The following is a 21,087-nucleotide window of genomic DNA, read 5'->3' as shown; positions in this document are numbered from 1 at the left end:
CAGGGTCGCTAAGTGTCGGAACCGACTCCACGGAATACCACCACCACCAGTCCTGTTTTGGAGTCCTTGTATGGCACTGCAGGTTAATGTACTGGACTGCAAGGTCAGTTTGAACTGCAGCTTTGGCAGTTCAAACGCACCAGCTGCTCCTTGGAAACTTAACAACAACAACAAACCTTTTTTGCAGAGTGGGGCAGAGTCCTGAATTCCTTTCAGAACTGATGGATTGTTGGATACATTGCACTTTGAAAAGCTCGTAATCTCTGAAAGTTCTTGGCTCCCTCGTGGAAACACCTGCTAAGAATCCTTGGACTGATGGTTCTCTTCTGACGGCCCTTCTAGGCTTCACATCAAGTTCTAGAGGAAAAGGCATCAAAGCAGAGCCCTGCTAGACCCGGTCAGTAAACTCACTTCTTCACCTCAACTCCGTTGAACTGGAAAGATAGTGAACCAGACTTTCAAAGTTATCTCTGGGAGCAGCATCTGTGATTGTTATGGGTACATTGAATTGTGACCCCCCCCCCAAAAAAAAAAAATAAATTGGAAATCCTTACCTCTATGTCTGTGGTTATAATCCCATTTGGTAATGAGTTGTTTTTGTTATGTGAATGAGACAGGGTTCATATAGGGTATGTTTTAAATCTCTCTCTTTTGTAATGTGAATGAGACAGGATTAGGATAGGGTATGTTTTTAATCTCTCTTTTGAGATATGTTGTTGTTATAAGTACCATCCCACCAGATACCACTCATAGTGACCCTGTATAGGGTTTCTGAGGAACATCTGGTGGGTTTGAACAGTTGACCTTGCAGTTCATACTGACCTTGCGGTTTAGTGCATTACCCTATAGCACCACACCAGGACTCCTACTGATGATTACAGCATCTCTTTTTAGCCAGTGGGAATGAAGAAACTACTTATCAACTTGATTGTCACCCCCACCCCGTCCAATCAGCATGGAGGGAAGGCTGCTCCATCAAGGCTAGATTGAAACAATTTAAATCAATCTCCTGGGACATTACCAGGGAGAAAAAATAGAGCATTTAAAGAAGCCCCACATGTGAGCAGTCAATTCGAATTTTCCACTTCTAATTTAGCCAAGCTAAAGGAGCTCTGATAGCGTAGTGGTTACGAATCGTGCTGCGAACCTTAAGGTCAGCAGTTTGAAACTACCAGCCGCTCCTCAGGAGAAAGATGAGGCGTTCTGCTCCTGTAAAGATTTACAGCCTCAGAAACCCTGTAGAGGGTCGCTATGGGTTGGAACCTACTCCACGGCACATAACCAACCAACCAATTTAGCCAAGAGTTTCAAATGGGTATATACTATGGTACTATAGAAGCTCATATGAGAGAAGAAGCTTGGCCATCCTGGCCTCCAAGGAGCACTCTGGCTGCACTTCTTCCAACACAGATCTTTTGGTTCTTTTGGCACTCCATGGCATTTTCAATACTTCGGACATATTGTCAGTCGCTGGAGAAGGATATCATGTTTGGTAGGGTGGAGGATCAGAAAAAGAGGAAGACCCCCAGCGAGATGGATTGGTAATATGGCAGCAGCAATGGACTCAAGCGTGGTAACAATCGTGAGATTGGCCCAGGACTGGGCAGTGTTTCATTTTGTTGTGCACAGGGTCGCTATTAGTTGGTATCAACTTGATGGCCCCTAACAACGTAGAAGCTCATAATATCAGTGATAGCTTTACCTACTTTTGATTCTAAATGTACGTTTTAGCCCAGGCACATTTTTTTTTTTTTTTCCCTTTACAGATACCTAGTATGTGAAACAAAGAAAAATGGAGATGCCTGGGTTGAGGCCAGTTATAACTGGCAGAGCTGTAATTGTGAAAAATCACAGCAGGTATGGAGCTCAAAGAGTTCTCCAATCTCAACAGGAGGGTCAGCTGAAGATTCTTCTGGCTCCAAGGGTGAGCTTAGCGCCTTCGTTCAAGGTGATGTGGAAGACATTGACTGGAAGTCGGGGAGCGTGTCTAGAGAGTCGCAGCGTTTTTAGTCATCATTTGCAAATGTTGCGCTTTGGGATGCGGGCCTCTCCTCTGTTGACATATGATGCACTGATGCCCAGAGGGGGACAGGGGCTTACTCCAAGTCCCACTGGGAAGGAACGTCTGGACCTGAAAAAGCACCCATCTTCTACCACCAAGTGCACTGTGAAGGGAATTCATGGAAACTTTGGCTTAAAAAATGTTTTGCCTAAAAGCAGCTATAAAAAAAATCGTTTGGGACAAAAGACTTGTGGATGCTATCCAAGATGCTCGGTGGTACCGTATTGAGACGGAACGCTCCTGAGACCCTGCTAGTCACTTCATGGAGCAGAGTTACAGGTAGAGTTACAGGTCTAGGTGGGAATGTTGCCGGCTGTAGGTGCGCTGCCTGTGTGACTGGCCATTGTCCCACAATGCAATGTGTTCAGTTGGTGGAATGTCAGCTTGAGAGGTCCTAGGGACTACCCTGTTGACTCTTAGGGCCAATAGGGGTGGGGAAGAGTGCCCATATCACCTGGGAAAGTGCTGCAAGGGAGCCAGAGCAAGGAGGGTTCCTATGAGGCCAGGGCTGGCTTGAAGCTGGATGTTGGTGTGGGGTGTGGGGTGCACCTCTGGGACAGAGCCGTTGGCTGCTCTGACACGGCACACAGTAAGTCTCCACTCAGTACTGACAGAATGAGCGAAGTGCACTTAATGTCTTAGCAGTGTTACTATACTGAGTGCTCTTACACATAGACTCTCCCTGTACCAGGTTTGCAGCTGTCCCCACAACTGCTTGTCACCCATTTTCATCCCAGTGTGCTTCCTTGAGTGAACTTAGAGTTAACAGCAAAAACTGACCGTGTCACTTAACATGCCATTGAGACATCTCCTATGTGTGATCTGGTGGGGAACAAACAAAAACAAGAGGCCAGGATTTGATCTACCTTTTCTACAAAGAATATGAGAGAGGTAAGCCCTCATATCTTGTCTGAACAACTCAACTCTTTCCTAGTCCAGTCTAGGTTCTCCCCATCCCATCCAACCTTCCTCCTCCTCCTCCTCACCCATACAACTCCTTCCCTCAAACCTCTCAGACACCCCTCCATCGACCTAAAGAGTCACATTTTCTAGCCAAGTTATGAAGGCCACCACATTCTCCTTCCATCCCACTTTTCCAGCTTCATCTCCCAAAATATCCCTGCACTCCCAACCCGCCTTTTGCCGCTATGAAGCCTCTTATAACCACCTAGAATGCCTTGCTCTACCACCTAGTCTCAGGGTACACTGCTTTTATCTCTAATGATGGGACCCCATGTCTACCTCATCCACTAGATGCAAAGGGAAGAATCTGTTGATACATCAATGAATGAATGGATCAGAAAGAAATGGAGAATGTGATCCCAGGGAACCAAGGAGCCTTGTTCAGGGAGCCGGCAGGAGCCTACCCTTCAGTGTGCCCTTGCTTCTGCACCGAAGCCACACTGTGTCCATAGCTGCTGCATCAAGAAGGCTGAGCTGAAGATTCGATGCCAAAGTCTTCAGCAAGGCTGGAGAAGCCAACAGCAGGGACAGCTTTCTAAAGGGACAATTTGGAGCTCTGTCAAGGTCAAGCATGGGATATCTAGAGAACGGTCCACCACAAGTCCACTTGCTTGAGGAGGACCTGTTGTGCTGGAAAGAGGGACTCCTGCCCAGGACTCCAGGAGTGATGGGTGGGGAGTGGGGGGCAGTCAGCCTTGCCAGTGTGGGATTTAATGCAAAGAGACCAGTGCTTCCTTCTTGACTAAGTGCTTCCAGAGCTGGGGAAGGCAGCTGCATCAGGAAGGTGGCTGTGGTGGCGATAAGCACACAGAAAACATATTGATTCCTATTGGAATCCATGAAAAGGCTGAAACCCTAGGAATCTTGGATAGGGAGATGGGATCAGAAGGGTTTGTAGTGACCAGACCTTCTGATTTGGGGTGGCAATGTGGCCCAGGCAGGAGGAATTTAGAGGAAAAATGGAATCCTGTAGGTTTGCTATTCCAATGTCAGTGATGACCATGAGCATCCAGAACTTGGTTTGGGTGGCTGGGAAGGAAATGAGAATGCAAGGAGACCCCTCTAACCAATGAGACAGAATCTGCTGTGTAAATGCACAGGGAGAGAGGAAAAGGCAAGTCAGATGAGTCAAGTCAACGCATGTGGCTGTGGCCATGGGGATCAAGGCTTGATGTCTTTGGCTGTGAGTCCTGCCTTGCTTTGGCAGCATTTTCCAGAGCTCTAGAAACAACTGCATGATCTATGGCTTGAGATCGTTGAGCTGGTTTCAGCCCCGAGTCCTGGGTTGATGTCACAGAAACCAAGTTTAACCAAGTTAAAGGTACTTGATGGGCGAGGTGGTCTTTTCCTGGACCAGGTCGTCCACGTCATTCAGAAGGTTGTGTTTACTGGTGCTGTTGGTGTTCTGGAGGCGTCGCAGGCGGGCTTGTATCTGCTCTTGTTCCTTTTTGAGCTCCAAGTAGGAGTGGGAGAAGGTGTGGAAGATCGATGTGGCTGGGAAAGCCATGATGAGGATCCCGCTGAGGATGCTGCTGAGGGCCACCATCTGGCCGGGTACACTGCAGGGGACCATATCTCCATAGCCTACCGTCGTCATGGAGATGATGGCCCACCAATAGGAGGCCGGGATACTGGTGAACTCCAGCACGCGCCCGGACTCGTTCTCAGCTACGTAGACCAGAGGGGAGAAGAGCGTGACGGCCACGCACAGGAAGAGGAGGAGCAGGCCGAACTCGCGGGTACAGCGGCGCACGGTGAGCCCCAGCGTCTGCAGCCCCAGTGAATGTCGTGCCAGGCGCATCACGTATAGGATGCGCAGCGCCCTCAGCACGCGTAGTACCAGCCCCACCTTCTCCAGGTAGGAGCTGCCGCTGGTCTTCTCACTGTTGTCCTGGGGCTCCTCAGACACCACGAGCGACACGTAGTATGGGGAAATGGCCAGGATGTCAATGATGTTCAGGGGCCCTTGGAAGAACTGGCACTTGTTACGGGCTTGGACAAACCTCAGGCATAACTCCAGGGAGAACCAGGCCACGCAGATGGTCTCCACGATGAAGATGTAGTAACACTTTTGAGAGCATTCACCCTGGTGGCAGAAGAAGCAACAAGAAGCGGGGTAGGCAGTAGACCAGAAGTGGGAGAGATTGCTGTAAGCCCAGTGTGGTTGTGGCTAAGCGCTGAACAGCCAGCTGTTAGCCATCAGCTTTGCTTTGGGGTGGAGATGCTTAGTTGTTCACCAAACCCCCTTCTACTGAGTTCCCCAGTTGTGACTGATCCGCCGGCCCTTACAGCTAGGTGCATCTACGGGATATGGACGGAAGTGAGGTGTGTCTCTTCCAGATCCTGGATTGAAGATACAGGTGTGAGCCCCTTCACACTCTGTCCCCCTTCCTGTGAGCTGGGACCCCACAGATGAGCCTGCATGCAAGTCTAGACTGGGGAGACCTGGCCAGCGCCCCAGGTGAGGATGGAACACCTGGGTGGAGACTGAGAGCTGTTCACTTGCGTAGACCCCTCACCTGACAGCAGAAAGAAAACAAGTCTTTAGTCTATAGCCGTTCTATCTTGGGGACTCTTGGTTAGAGCAGTTAACCTTCACTATAACTCCTATGAAAAGGAGCTCTGGTAGCGTAGTGGTTACGAATCGGGCTGTGAACCTTAAGGTCAGCAGTTCGAAACTACCAGCTGCTCCGCGGGAGAAAGATGAGGCTTTCTGCTCCTGTAAAGATTTACAGCCTCGGAAACCCTGTACAGGGTTGCTATGAGTCGGAACCGACTCCACGGCACATAACAACAACAACAACATAACTCATGTGAGCAGGTCTCTGTCAGTGACCATGACCTGTCCGTCAGTGTATCACACTGTGGTAGCCTGTGTGTTGTTGTGATATTAGAGGCTGTATCACTGATATTTCAGTTCCAGCAGGACCACCCGTGGTGGACAGGCTTCAATGGAGCTTCCAGACTCAGACACACTAGGAAGAAAAGTCTGGTGATCTACTTTGGAAATCAGTCATTGACACCTTCCTGGATCACATCAGAATGCTGTCTACCAGAATCTGCTGGGAGATGAATCATGTCAGTGACCATGGAGACGGTGCAGGGCGGGGTAACATTCTGTACTGTTAGACATAGGTTCTCACCAGTCACCTTGATGGCAACTTGCAACAATGTAATACTAGAGAGATGTAAGCTTCTATTCTGTTTAACCCCATTCTGCCTTGGGGCTTATTTGGCAGAGCAGGGACCCTTCCCCTTTGTGTTCCAGGCACTGGCTTAGAGCTACCATTGAAACTACCTGGTGAGGCTGGGAGTAGGCAGTGTGACCTCAGGGCATGGTTGAGGAACTGGTTCAGAGCTGCCAAATGACTCACCTGAGTTCACGGACGTAGTATGTCCAGAGGGTGCCCTGGTGACACGATGGGTAAACACTTGGCTGCTAACCAAAAAGTTTGGCAGTTTCAACCCATCAGCTGCTCCGAGGGAGAAAGATGAGGAAATCTGCTTCCGTAAACATTATAGCCTTGGGAACCCATGGGACAGTTCTACTGGGTGGTATAGGGTTGCTACGAGTCAGAATGGACTTGATGGAAATGGGTATATTTAAACAGAAGGAGCTGTGGTGGTGCAGTGGGTTAAGCACTTGGCTGATGACCAGAAGGCTGGTGGTTCGAACCTACCAGCTACTCTGCAGGAGAAAGATGTGGCAGTCTGTGTCTACACATGACAACCTTAGAAACCCTATGGGAGAGTTCTGTTCTACTCTGTGGTTGTTAAATGCCTTAGAGTCGATTCCAATTCATAGCAACCCTGTATAGGGTTTCCAAGGAGTGGCTGGTGGATTTGAACCACCAACCTGTCAGTTAGTGGTCCAGTGCTCATTCTACAGCACCACACAAGGACTCACTGTGCCCTGTAGTGTCGCTTGACACTATTCCCACTTGACAGCAACAGGGGTAGAGGTCAGACTCTAGCCTAGTCACTATATAATAATTTGTAACTTTTTAACCTACTATCACTTGTTCATTCATCCAACAAGTATGTATTTATGACTTTTGGTGTGGTGCTGTAGGATTAGCACTGGGCTTCAAACCACAAGGTCAGCAGTTCAAACCCACCAGCTGCTCATTGGACACCCTACACGGAATCGCTATGAGTCAAAACTGACTTCACACAGCCCTTAATGACACTTTGTGTGAACCACTGCTCAGCTCTGGGGGTCTTGATTGTTAGAGAAGTGGACGTAGTTCTGAGGTTGCATGGTGGCTACTGTGGGTGGGAGAGGACTTCGTGGGACTGTTCTTGCACTGTGCATCTCCTGCTGGATTCAAGCTCCCCCTGCCCTGGGCTTCTAAAACAACCGTCCAGTAACCCTAGTGATATGCAGTATGCTCTCTGGATTTACGGAGTCCTGGTGTGGTGCTGTGGGTCAATGTGGCAGACTGCAAAGTTGTTTAAATTGCAGGGTTGGTGGTTCAAGCTCACCAGCTGCTCCTTGGAAACCCTATACAGGGTCGCTATGGGTGGGAATTGACTCAATGGTACTTAACAACAACTCTGGATTTGCAACCCAGAATCCTCAGGGCAGGGAGGGGTAGGTGGAGTGGGGTGAACCAAACGTGCTGCCATCAATCTGTCTGACTCATCGCGAACCTTTAGCACAGAGTAGAAGTGTCCCATCAGGTTTCTGAGGCTGTAAGTCTCCAGGGAAGCAGACTGCCACAATCGTTCTCCCACGGAGCAGCCAGTGGGTTTGAATTGCTGACTGTTTGGTTCACAGCTGATGCTTAATCACTGCGGCACCAGGGCATCTTCCTCCCCAATGAGCTTGTTAGAAATACAGAATCTCAGACCAGCTCTTCTTCATCCCTACCTAACCCAAATGTGCATTTCCACCAAGATTCCCAATTTTTGAGAAGTCTTGTTCTGGGGTGGGGGCTGCCTGAGGGGGGGGGGGTTAGGGAGCAGTGGTTGTCAGCCTTGGCTACACAATAGAACTCCCTGGGGAGCTCTGAGAATTTCTGATGCCCAGGCTGGGCCCTCAGGGATTCTAAGTGATCTAAGGGAGGGGTGGAGCTACAGAGACGATTCTAACGTGGAGCCGGTCCAGTGTGGAGGACTTGGCTGTAAATATTATGTATGTATTTGATGGCTGAATGAATGAATGGCTGAAGCCAGTTACCAGAGTGAAAAGCAAGATGTTGAAAACCACCATTTTCTTTGGATTCAAATGCTCTGAAGTGGAAAAGAAAGTATTTCCAGCACCTGGGTTCACACGGGAACTAAATTGAGATTTTTCTTTCTGACTGGCTGCAGGTTATTTCATGGCAGTCTCTACTTACTTACCCAGGGTTGGACAACTGTCTCTTTTTATGTCTGTCTGGTTGACCAGAAGAGTAGGGGGCAGTAGCAGTGGTATTTGGGACATGGAGCCCAGAGCTTGTGAGTATAAATCCCAGCTCTTTCACTGATTTGTTTAAATCATTTGGCCCTTCTGGACTTGCCAAGCGAAAGGTTGGTGGTTTGAACCCACCACCTGCTCTGTGAGAGACAGATGAGGCCGTCTGCTCTACTTTATCCTATAGGGTCCCTAGGAATCCATATGAACTCGATGACAGTGGGCTTGGACTTGCATTTTGTAGGGGAGTCCCTGGGTGGTGAGAGCAGTTAATGCTTTCAGCTGCCAACTGAAAGGCTGGAGGTCTGAGCCCACCCAGAGGCACCTCAGAAGAAAGGTCTAGTTGGTGATCTACTGCTGAAAATCCAATGAAGCGAGGTTCTCTTTTGACACTCATGGGGTCACTATGAGTCTGAGTGGACTCCGCAGGCAACTGGTTAGCCCGTGATGAATGAAAATAAGATATATAAAGCAGTTAGCAAGGAGCTCTGGTAGCGTAGTGGTTATGAATCAGGCTGTGAACTGCAAGGTCAGCAGTTTGAAACTACCAGCTGTTCTATGGGAGAAAGATGAGGCTTTCTGCTCCCATAAAGATTTACAGCCTTGAAAACCAACCACCAAAGCAGTTAGTAGGATGTCCCAAGGATACTGTACTTAACAGGCACACAATAAATACATTGTAGCTACTTTCATGATATGATACATTGGTCACAAGCCTATAATAGCCTGACTATAAGATATAATTGTGTTGGACTGCAAGGTCACTTTGAACCACAAGGTCTGTGGTTCAAGCTCACCAGCCGCTCCTCAGAAACCCTAAATAGGGTTGTAATGAGTCAGACTGACTCGACGGCATGTAACAACAACAAAATAAAGTGTAACAGTGTCCTCATTCTGCCTTGGCTGCCACAGGAAGCCAAAGCAATTCTCCAGTATTTAGAGAGGTCTTCGCCATGCCCTCCTGAGATCTGCATTCAGATTTTGGAGGGCTCAGGAGTTGTGGATCCTTACAGCCCCCAGTCCTACCATGGTGTGTCCTCACCAGTTCGCTGTCTGCTCCAGTTTCCAACAAAGAAGTGGGAACAGAATCGTGTTCCCCAAAGCTGATTCAGAATCCTCTGCATCAGCTTGGCCTAGGATGCTTGCTCAAATGCAGGTTCTGAGATCATAGAATTGGAAACCCACTGCCACCGAGCTCATTCTAATTCATTGTTGGTGTTGCTGTGTGCCATCGAGTCGGTTCTGACTCGCTAGAGCATTTCCAAGAGCTGCTGGTGGGTTTGAACTGCTACCCCACAGTGCTACCAGGCTGGAACCTGCCTTTTGGGGAGCTCCCCAGAGGATTATGAGGCACCTAAATGCTTCTCAGACTCTTTTCCTCTGTCATTCTGGGGTGTTTTTCCTTGCCTTTGGGGACTTGGAATAACTTAGCCGAAGCCACCACCCTGCATCTCAGGAAGGTGACTCCTGAGACTGAGAAGGCACCGTAACTGTTCCCTCTGTGCTACTCATTCGTATTTGGATATTCAAAGCACGTATGGCCCCCGCCGGCTTCCAGAGACCTGGCCCGCTGGCCACAACCCGGCACTGCACTGCACCAAGTGTCTGCCCACTCACAGCACCTGCATTGCTGCTGGTCTCTGCCTCCTTAAAGCAAAGGCCACACTCGGCTCTGCAGCTGGCTGTACAGGCTTCAGGGGCTCCAGCTGAGGAAGAAATTCCCAGAGAAGCTAAGGCTTGAAGAGACAAAGGTCTTTCAAAAACTTCTCCTCTCTTTTGGGAACTTTCTAGCTGTATTTGGCAGGTAGGGTGGACCACTTGTCCTGGTTTGGCCAGAACTTTCTGGATCAGCATTGAAAGTTTCACTTCCTGGGAACACCTTCTGTTGTAGGCAAACAGAACCTGTATTTGCAGGTTGGTCACTGTATTTGCAGGTCTTATCAGGTGCACCAGTAAGGTGTGTTCTGATCTTTTCAGGGCAGAGAAGGAGAATATCAGTCAACCCTGAGGAGACTGAAAGTGTGAAAGATTTGGGTAAGATGCTACAACAGTGAAGCATCTCACAGAAGGGACGTTGAACAAATGAAGGTGGACACAGAAAAAAGCCACTGGTATATTCCTGTTTTTCTGAAGTTCAAGGACAGTCAGAACTTCGGTGCATGAAGGCATCAGTGCAGAGATGGACAGGGATTGACTGTGAAGGGACATGAAGAACATTCCAGAGTGATGGAAATATTTTGTACTAAATAAAAGGAGCCTCACTCAGCAGTTTGAACCCACCAGCGGCCCACAGGGAGAAAGATGTGACAGTCTGCTTTCATAAACATGTTGTTAACTGCTGTCGAGTCAGCTCCATCTCATAATGACCCGGTATAGGCTTTACCAGGAGCAGTTGGTAAGCTTGAACCACTGACCTTCAGGTTCAAATGATCTTGCAGCTCAGCACATTAGCCCACAGCGCTGCCCCAGGACAGCCTTGACCATGCTGTATTGGGCAATTCTGTTCTGTTCTACCCGGTCAGCGGGAGTCAGACTCGATTAACAGCAGTGGGTTTCATCTTAAATAGGGCTGTGGCTCACACAGTGAACTCATTTGTTAGATTGTACACCTAAGATTTGCAAATTTCACTATTTTTGCTTTTGCCTACAAGACTGTAAAATAAAAATAAAGCTCCTTGGGCCTTCATTATATTATTCTGTTTATATATTCTGAAAAGTGGAAACATACATCCACATCAAAATTTGTACATAAATATCCATAGCGACTCTATTCACAGTAGCCCACGTGTGGAAACCCAGGTGTCTGTCAATAGATGAACAGCTAATCATAGTGTGGTGTGTCCATGAAATGAACTAGAATTGGACGATGCACTGATACACACACTTGGATGGAGTGAAAGAAGTCAGTCACCAAAGGGCACATATCGTGTGATTCCAGTGATAAGAAATGCCCAGAAGAGCAAATCCATAGAGACAAAAAGTAGGTTAGTCAGCAGCAGGGGCTGAGGGGAGGGGCTCATGACTGTGGGGAACTAGACAGTGGTGAGGAGTTCTGGTGTGGCGCTGGACTGCAAAGTCAGTTTGAACCGCAAGGTTGGTGGTTCAAGCTCACCAGCTGCTCCTTGGAAACCCTGTACAAGGTCGCTATGGGTTGGAATCGATTGGACAACACTTTACATCAATAAGAAGACAGTGGTGAAGGTTGCACATGGTGGGAATATACTAATAGCCACTGGATTGCATTTGTATGATATGCAATTGTAGCTCAAGTAAAAAAATCCAGGTCCAAGTCTAATTTTGCAGAGCGAGCCCCAGGTGAGGCAGGGGTGTGAGTCCCATGAGTCTTCCAGAAATCCTTCCCCAGATAGCCTTCTCCCCATTTGCTGGCCCACTTGCCTGGCTGGTCGTAACCTGGGAGCCCTCCACTCCTGCCAGCACTCCCTCAGAACTGGTCACTTGTCACCTCCACTGTGGTGGCACCTAGCCCAGTGCCTGTCCCTGGTGCATGTCTGGCTCCTCCCAGCTCCCCTGCTCTGGCCTCAGACTCCTGCTCTTCAAGACTCCCCTGGGGCCTGGCTCAGCCCAGACTGCTGACTCATTCTCCTCTCTTCTCCCAGCCCCTCTGCTGAGTCATGTCCCTCCCTGAACTCCTCGACACCCCACTCCCAAAGCCTCAACTGTTTTCCCAAGGTCCCGCCTCGGCTTCCTCCTCTACATGTCCCCTCCCTTCCCTGGGACACAAGCAGATCCATGGTCAACTCTGCATGACTTTTGGCTACCTGTCGGTGGGGATTTCCCTTCTGAAACTTGGGGGAAAGGTGTACTTCCGACACAGGGCATCTGTGGGCTCTCACTAAAGCCCCACCCAGGGACTGGCACAGCCAAAAACAAAACCAAACCCCAAACCCAAACCTACTGACATGGATTCAAGTCCCACTCCTAGGTGCCCTGTGCAGGATTTCCGTGACTGTGAACCTTTACCTGTAAAGACAGCCTCTCCTTTCTCTCATGGAACCACTGATGAGTTTGAACCACTGACTTTGCAAATAGCAGACCAGTGCCTAACCCACAGCGCCACCAGGGCTCCTTGGCACAGCGAAGGTGATTCCCAAAATCTGAATGGCTCTCCTGCCTCCTTCTTCCCTCTGACTCAAGGGCTTCAGGGCTGACCAGTCCCTGAACTTTCACCACTTCCCCCACCCCTGGGCAGTTTGAGTCAATTCTTAGTAGGAAAACCACTTGCTGTGGAGTCTGACTCCTGGCGACCCCAGATGTACAGGATTGAACTGCTTCCTACAGTGTTTAAGGCGTTGATTTGCCAGAACTGTCTTCCAAGGCACCTCTGGGTGGGTTTGAACCACTAATATTTTAGTTAGTGACTGAGTTCTTAACCACTGGCAGCACCCAGGGACTTCTTATTAGAAAGCAGCTACCTGCTGGCCTCATGCTTCTTATCTCTAAAATGGGTCAGTGGTGAGGACTAAACTAGGGAGATGAGTGCCAATGGATTGGAGGCAGAGGAGGTCTTGAATCTGAACCTACTGACTCTTATCTCAGGGTGGGTCTCCCATGGGTGGTCACCCACCCATCCCTGAGGGCGCCCATTCTGCTGGTCACTGAAGGACAGATTTTCAAGCTTCAGCACAAAGGGTCCCTGGGAATGGATTGCAAGTCTGGTGTTGTTAGATGCTGTTGTGTTGGTTCTGACCTGTAGTGACCCTATACAGGAAAGAAAGAAACACACACACACTGCCGGTCCTGTGCCGTCCTCACACAATTGTTGTCATGTTGAGCTCATTGTTGCTGCAACTGTTTCAAACTGGCTTTGTCGGTGTCATCCTTAGGAGGCAGCATTTGAGATGAGCATTGAAGAGAACCAGGGAACGGACTCCTGGTGGCTGGGGGATGTAGCAAGGACCAGGGAAGACTCAGCTAAGGGGGAACCGCCCCCACCAAAGGTGAAGAAGAACTAGATCAATTACCAAATGTCACTGAACACAGAGACAAGACAGACAGCAGGATGGATTTTGTGAAGCTGATTCATGATCCAAGAAAGGGACCAAGAGGAGGAGGAGTAGCAGGGAGCAGGGGCACCAGGCTGGTGATTAAAGGGCAGTGTGTGTGGGAGGGTCAAAACCCAAAAGGTGGGCTGCATCTCAGTGTCTGCTCCCTTCTCCACCCTGCAACTAGTGAGAGCGGGATGTGTGGGAGTCAGAGATGTCGTCCCACCCCCATTCTGCGACACTCCCTGTCATTTCACAAGCTGCAACCCTGTGAGCAGACTCCCCAGAGAGAGCAGATGAGGGCTAGCCAAGAGGGAGAGGTCTGCGTCAGAGTTTACCATCACTGAATCCCCAGCACAAGGAAGGGCCTGAAGGGAAGAGTGAATGAAGAGTGAGGAGAGTCGCTGGGGCTGGGCAGAGAAAACCTAGCTGCCTTTGGGCTTTGGAGGGAGCTCTGGGGGGCACTGATGAACAGAGCAAAGGAAGGAGTGTGAAGCTGGGTGCTAAGGGGTAGGGGGAACGGCATGTTCTCATGCTGAGGCAGCACCTGATTCATAGGATCCCACTCCATCATCAAGTAGCTCTGGTAGCGTAGTGGTTACGAGTCGGGCTGCTAATCTCAAGGTCAGGAGTTCAAAACTGCTAGCAGTTCTGCTGGAGAAAGATGAGGCTTTCTGCTCCCGTAAAGATTTACAGCCTTGGAAACCCTATGCAGGGTCGCCTATGAGTAGGAACCAACTCCATGGCGTAACACCATCACCACCCCCCGAGGTAGGTGTTGGTAGTGTTGGTGGAGGTAGAACTTGCTGTAGAGTCCATCTCTGACTCATGTGGGTCAATGGCTGCTGTTTACAAGGAAGCGGATTGCCAGGCCTTTCTTCCTAGGTACCTGTGGGTGAACGCAGACTTCTAACCCTTTTAGTTAGCAGCTAAGCCCATATCCAAGGGCTCCGCTATGGTGTCTGTTTTACAGGAGAGGAACTAGAGGCACAGGGAGGTGAGTGATCCTGAGTGGCACTGTTGGGACTCAGACCTAGGATGAGCCAACTAGACATTCTGGTTAATTTGCATGAGGACACTGACTTGCAGTCTCTCCTAGCAACACAGAGGAAGAGGGAGGTAAAGAAAGGAGGGCTGAGGGCTCAAGTGAGACTTGGCTCCCCCAATAGGGAGGGGCAGGTGCAGCTGACCACAGCGCTGCCTGGCCAGTGTGGACCGTAAAGCCAGTGGCCTTCACACAGGGAAAAACACCGAAACCTGCCAAGGGGCAGCCAAGAGGCCAGTTTGCACTTTGGCTTCAGGCCTCTCCCCCACCTCTACTTAGGCGTGCTGTATCACCGTGTTCATCCCCTTCATAACATTCAGCGTGTTAGGCTTTGCACAATCTAAATCATGGCTCCGTCTTGGCTTCTCTCTCTGTGAGCTCCAGAGAGGGGTGCTGAGAATCTTTACAAACTTCAGGGACAGGCTGAAGGGATTGCTTGGTTTCCTCTAATGTTTCGTCTTGGATTTAATGTACTTTGGGTGAAAATTTACAGAGCAAATTAGTTTCCAGTTCACCAGTTCCTTCCTACAAATTTCTTTTGTGACATTGACTGCTATCCCCTCATCCAACTCCCTCCCTCCCTGGGTCCCTGTTTTCTTCGCCCTTCTTTCCTGTCCCTTCCTGCCTCCTGAGCTTTGTTGTTGTTGTTAAGTGTCTTGGGGTCAGTTCTGACTCATAGCAACTCCACATACGGTTTTCAAGGTTGGTATGTTTGAATGTGTGGTTAGCAGTCTAGTGCTTATCCTGTAGTGCCACATCAGAGCCCTGCTTTTGAATGGTCACTATGGGTCAGAATCAACTCGACAACACTTAACAACAATGTTTGACATTGGGTTGCATCTCAATATAAAGACAACAAAAATCCTTACCACTGGACCAATAAATAACATCTAAATAAATGGAGAAGAGATGGATGTTGTCAAAGAGTTCGTTTTGCTCAGATCAACTATCAACACTCATGGAAGCCGCAGTCAAGAAATCAAATGATTATGCTACTCTGAAGAACAAGGAAGCTGTAAGCTACCTCATAACATGGATGAGCCTTGAGGATATTCTGTTGAGTGAAATCAGTCAGTCACAAAAGGAGAAATACTGCATAGGACCACTACTGTAAAAGACTAAGAAAAAGAACCCATACTAAAGTGGGGTTGTTGTTGTTGTTGTTGTGAAGTGCCGTCGAGTTAGTTCTGACCCATAGCAACCCTGTATAGGGTTTCCAAGGAGCGTCTGGTGAGCTTGAACTGCTGACCTTGCAGTTCAAATGGCTTTGCAGTCTGGCGCACTAACCCACTGCGTCACACCAGGACTCCAAAGTGGCGGGGTAGGAGGGGATTATTTGCTGGTTACCGGGATGCGGGGGCATGGGTGGGGTGGGGTGGGGTGAGGGGCAGGAGGGGAAGGTGGAGCACAGGGTAGGGAATAGATACAAGATAGTTTGGGTGCTGGGGAGGGGGACAATACCCAAGAAGGGGGAGGGGAATGGAAGAACAAGGCAGATGGGAAAACAATTAGACAGGTTTGCATGGGCTAAGTGGGACAGAGGTAAATAAGGATGTATACACAACCTTGGAACAACAGGGCTCTGGGGTACAGGGATTGTGACATGGTTGGAATGGGCAAAAGGAGGGAAATAATGTTACGATGCTTGGCTGTCTTTTGAAAAAAAAAAGCAAATCAATAAGGCAGCTAGTACTCTCCTTAGGATCAGCAGGGCTTTTAGCTGTGCTTTAGGGAGTAGAAACGGCAGCCTCTCCAGGTTACTGACTGGAAGCAGAGTGAACTGGGATTCAAAAATCAGCTAAAGAGAAGGGAAAGAGTCTTCACCTGTGAGCACTAGCTAGATTTTCAGAGTTTCTTGTTTGCCTCTCCCCAAAACGCTTTTCATAGACTTTTTTTTAAAAAGGAAAATCACAGCATAGCCCTATAGGAACTGAACTACGTGCATCATTTCATGTTGTTTTCTCCTTTACACCTGGTATTCCTAAAATAGCTTGATTATGGAATGACTGGCTTAACTATAAAACATTTTCTTTATTACTGTTTATCTTGATTTAAAAAAAAATAGAGATAGTAGAATAAATGTAACCTTTTGTGGCTATAACTGACCCTAAAATAAAGGTTATTTAACTTCTAAAAAAAAAAAAAGTAAGGCTGGCCAGGGGAGAAGAACACAAGCAGGATACGGGACCCTATCCAGAGAAGCAGCGACGCCAAAGATGGAGGCAGAGATGAGGACGTGGCGAGAGGGAGCAGCTGAGGACTGAGGACTCCAGACTCATGGAAAGAGAGGGACTAGGTACTGGCAGCCAGGAGGCAAGCTTACAGAATGTGCTCTTTGGTTGTTTAAATTATTATGTGTTTCTGTGTACACCCCCACCCCCCGAAAAAGAGAGAATGGAAGCAAATACTATTGAATGATGATGCACAGAGGAGATTGTAATCATTGCAATGAGACGATGGTGTAATGCCAGTGTTCTCCCATGTAAACTATCACTCAATTCACAATAAAAACTTAAAAAAAAAAAAAAAAAAAAGATATGCAGAAGACCGTGGAAAAGAATTGATGCATTTGAGTTATGGTGTTGGAGGAGACTATTAAAAGGACCACGACTGCCAAAAGACCAGACAAATTTGTGTTGGAAGAAGTACAGAATGTTCCTTGGAAGCCAGGATGGCTTTGGACATTTTATCAGAAGGAACCAATCCCTGGATAAAGACATCATGTTTGGTAAAGCAGAGGGTCAGCGGAAAAAGAGGAAGACCCCCAGTGAGGAGGACTGGGACAATGATAGTGGTAACGGACTCAGTTGTAGCAATGATTGTGAGGTTGGCGTAGGACCCGGCAGTGTTTTGTTCTGCTGTGCGTCAGGTCGCTGAGTTGGTACCAATTCGATGGCACCTAACAACAACAACAACAACAACAACAACAACACTAGTCCTGGTGTGGCACTATAGGACAAGCACTGAAATGATAAACTCGGGGTTGGCAGTTCAAACCCACCAGCCGCTACTTGGAAACCCTTAGACAGGATCGCTAGGAGTGTCCTGGTGTGGCGCTGTAGAATGAGCATTGGACTGCTAAATGCAAGGCCAGTGGTTCAAACCCACCAGCCACTCCTTGGAAACCCTGTGGAGGGTTGCTGTGAGTTAGAACCAACTGGATGGCAATTAACAACAAAAGTTTTATGCTTCTGAGTCCGTACGTAAATAACTCTGTGGACAAGCAGGTTGCCAACTCATGTGATTTTTGTGCTTAAGAATGAAAAACACTTCCCACTGGACCAACATTGTTTCCAGGAGCAAAAGGTCTTGGCAAGTCCAAACATTTTGACTGGTATGTTTTAGGAGAAAACATTTTCGGGCTGGATGAGACACATTTTATTTTACAAATATTTATTGAGAGCACAGCGTGGGTGAGGCCCTGGCTGGCTTTTTATCTCTGTCCCTTCCATTGGGAAAGTTCTTGGACTCTACCATACCACCTCTGGATATATGTTTAAGGGACGGAAACTGCTGCTGACCGACAACTGTCAGGAACCATAGAAGAGGGAACTTCAAAAAGTGCGTGGAAAACAATTCCATTACCTTTGAACTTCACATTTCCAGGACTTCTTTGAAGCCCCCTTGTACAGTGTACACACACAGTGGTACGTATGTGTTTTGCTCACTGACTTTCTGCATCTTCACAGGTTCCCTGAGTCAGAGCTATGAGTTCAGAGCGGGAGGACCAACATTTTAAAGTACGAAATAACGCAGGGCTCGCTTTGAAGCTCTTCAGCAACCATCCTAACAAAGTATTAAGTTCTTGTCTCACTTTTCAGACTCCCCAGGAGGTCTTGGGGGGGTCTCACATCACTCCTTCCTCCATTTAAAGGAAATATATTTTTTGGTGACTGTCTTGGTATCGCTGAGTCAAAATCACCCTTTCGGGACCTAACACCAAGCCCCGTGGGCCATAAGCATTTTTGTTCTTCTGGACTTCTTCCTCTCAAAGAATGATTGAAATGTATCATTTATGATTGCTTTGGTATAAAATCACAAACCCAAAACCAAAATTGCTGTCAAATCGATTCCAAATATTCTGACCCCGTAGGACAGAGTAGAGCTGCCCCATGGGGTTCCCAAAGCTGGAGTCTTTATAACAGCACACTGCCATATCTTTCTGCTCTGGAGCAGCTGGTGGGTTTGAACCGGCGACCTTTTGATCAGCAGTTGAGTGCTTTAACCACCTGCGCCACCATGGCCCCCTGGCATTAGTGTGTTGTTGTTGTTAAATTCCAACTCATAGTGATCCTATGTATGGTTTCCAAGGAGCGGCTGGTAGGTTTGAACCACCAACCTTGTAGTCAGCAGTCCAGTGCTTATCCTAGCAATGAATATTATCCAAAGTCTAATGGGTCCTAAGCATTTTTGCTTTAGTGGACTCCTTCCTCCAAAAAAATTATTTTAAATGATTTCTTACAACTTCCTTGGTACAAAACAAATATAATTCAAGCTGTATTATATTCATTTTTTTCCTTCGGATTAAAAATACATTAAAACATATTCATGGGTCCTAGGCACTTTTGCTTCAGTGGACCCTTCCCGCCGAAGAGAAAGTGATTGAATATTATCTTCATGAGTTCCTTGTTAGAAGGATGACTATAATCCACACTGGGTTATAATCTTCTTTTTTTTTTTTCTAATTAAAAACAAAAAGTAAAACTTTTGTGTGTGGGGGCCTCTAAAAGTTTTGTAGCTGTCTAGTGACACAATGAACTTAGAACCCACCCAGTGGTTCTGAGGAAGAAAGACCTGGCAATGTGCTTCCATAAAGAATAAACCCCAAATACCCGACGGCCATCGAGGTCACTCTGACTCATAGGGTTCCTATATAGGGTTTCTAAAGCTGTGAATCTTTCCAGAAGCAGGCAACCTCTCCTTTCGCCGGCACCATACATATAACAGCTTAGGGAAACACTCTGGGTGCTTCTACTACGTAACATGGGGTCTCTGTGAATTGGACAGAATCCATTCCATGGCTCCTAATAACAACAACAAAAGTCCTATGAACCCTACACGCTTTAATTTTTACAGACCCCTTCCTCCAAAAAAAAAGGTATTAAAAATGATCTTTCTCCCATTTTCTTGGCAGTAAGGATGAATAGAATCCAGGCTGGGTGACATTCATTCCTCCCCCTGCCCCCCCACCTGATTTGAAAAGATACGACATTTCTTCCGACCGCTGGGTGGGATGGACAAGCCCACACTGGCCTGAAGCCACTCACCTTATCCTCCTCGGCCCTCAGGTCGGGCATGGTGCTGATGCACAGGCTGACTGCCGTGGTGGCCACAAAGAGGATGGAGAGGCAGGCGAAGACCTTGCCCGGGAGCCCAGACTGCGGGTTGTCCACCATCTCCCGCAGTCGGTCCATGAGGAGCCCCCAGCGCGAGGGGTCCTGGGCAGGCCCGGCGGCCTCCGGTTGCTCCTGCAGCTCGTCCGCCCGGCGCAGCTCTGACAGTTCCTCTAGTTTCTGTAGTAGCTTCCGCAGGCAGCAGCGCTCCAGCCTGGCCTCCTGGATGCCCCAGTAGGTGAGCTCCTCCTGGAAGGACAGGGCGCACATCTCCCGCAGCAGGACGAGTTTGCCGGCCGCCAGGAAGCTCACGATTACCCCGAAAGCGCTGGGGCTCCTGTCGAAGAAGAACTCCTGGCTGGCCTCATCGTAATCGTCACAGAGCTGCGTGATCTCCTCGGAGTTGCGGCAGGACTTGAGCTGGCTCAGACGGCTCAGGGGAAACTCGTCCAGCGTGCTCCAAGGAAGCAGGTACCGCCGGCCGCCAACGTTGACCAGGATCTCCTTCTTGAGGTCAGCTGCAGGGGACGTGCCCGGGGTGCCCACCTTCCGGACCCTGCGGTAGTATAGGCCCTTGGTGGGTGGCGGCTGCTCCACGGTGCCAGGCAGAAGCGGACTCAGGGGGCTGCAGGAACCGTAGGGATGGTCTCGGGAGGGCATGGACATCTTTAGACACCCCAGCCAGGGACGTAGGCCCCCTCTGATGTCTACCTACCCGTCTGACATCCAAAGGGAAAAGAGCGAGAGAACAGGACAGCAGAGCAGTCAGTCTCAGAACAAAGGACCCTCCTTCCCACAAACATTTTCTCACCTACAATGTCGCTGATATGATTCACTCTTTTAACCTCTCACTCAACATGTATTTATCTGGGACCACCACCTGCTCTGGTAGTGTAGTGGTTATGAATTGTGCTGCTACCCTCAGGGTCAGCAGTTCGAAACTACCAGCTGTTCTGTGGGAGAAAGATGAGGGCTTTCTGCTCCCGTAAAGATTTACAGCCTCGGAAACCCCGTACAGGGTCGCTATGAGTCGGAACTGACTCCACGGCAATAAACCTAATGTGGTGCTGTAGGATAAGCACTGGACCTCATGGTTTGAACCCCAAGGTCAGTGGTTTAAACTCACCAGCGGCTCCTCAGAAACCCTATACAGAGTTGCTACGCTCCAGAACCAGCCCCACAGCACTTAAAAACACAGTGACAACAACTGTGTGCTCATGGGAGCATGGTAGCTTGTAGGATAAGCACTGGGCTGCAAACCACATAATTAGTGGTTTGAACCC

At 48.7% G+C, this 21,087-nt stretch overlaps 1 protein-coding gene across 1 annotated transcript; it reads right to left on the bottom strand.

The window, feature by feature from the left end:
- Positions 1–4,340: 4,340 nt before the first annotated feature.
- Positions 4,341–20,470, bottom strand: KCNG4 (potassium voltage-gated channel, subfamily G, member 4). Its single transcript, XM_006860290.1, has 2 exons — positions 19,739–20,470; positions 4,341–5,111 (listed from the first exon to the last, which is right to left on the bottom strand). Exons 1-2 carry the CDS (start codon positions 20,468–20,470, stop codon positions 4,341–4,343), a joined length of 1,503 nt encoding a protein of 500 aa, XP_006860352.1.
- Positions 20,471–21,087: the final 617 nt, after the last annotated feature.

This window comes from Chrysochloris asiatica, unplaced genomic scaffold, assembly GCF_000296735.1.
Source record: "Chrysochloris asiatica unplaced genomic scaffold, ChrAsi1.0 scaffold00037, whole genome shotgun sequence".
NCBI classification, from domain to species: domain Eukaryota; kingdom Metazoa; phylum Chordata; class Mammalia; order Afrosoricida; family Chrysochloridae; genus Chrysochloris; species Chrysochloris asiatica.
This window is presented reverse-complemented; position numbering and strand designations above follow the sequence as displayed.

Coding starts and splice junctions, on each gene's coding strand:
- KCNG4 (XM_006860290.1), bottom strand. CDS start 20,470: ATGTCCATGCCCTCCCGAGACCATCCCTACGGTTCCTGCAGCCCCCTG. Junction 5,112..19,738: donor TGAGGGCCGAGGAGGATAAG/GTGAGTGGCTTC, acceptor TTCTGCCACCAG/GGTGAATGCTCTCAAAAGTG.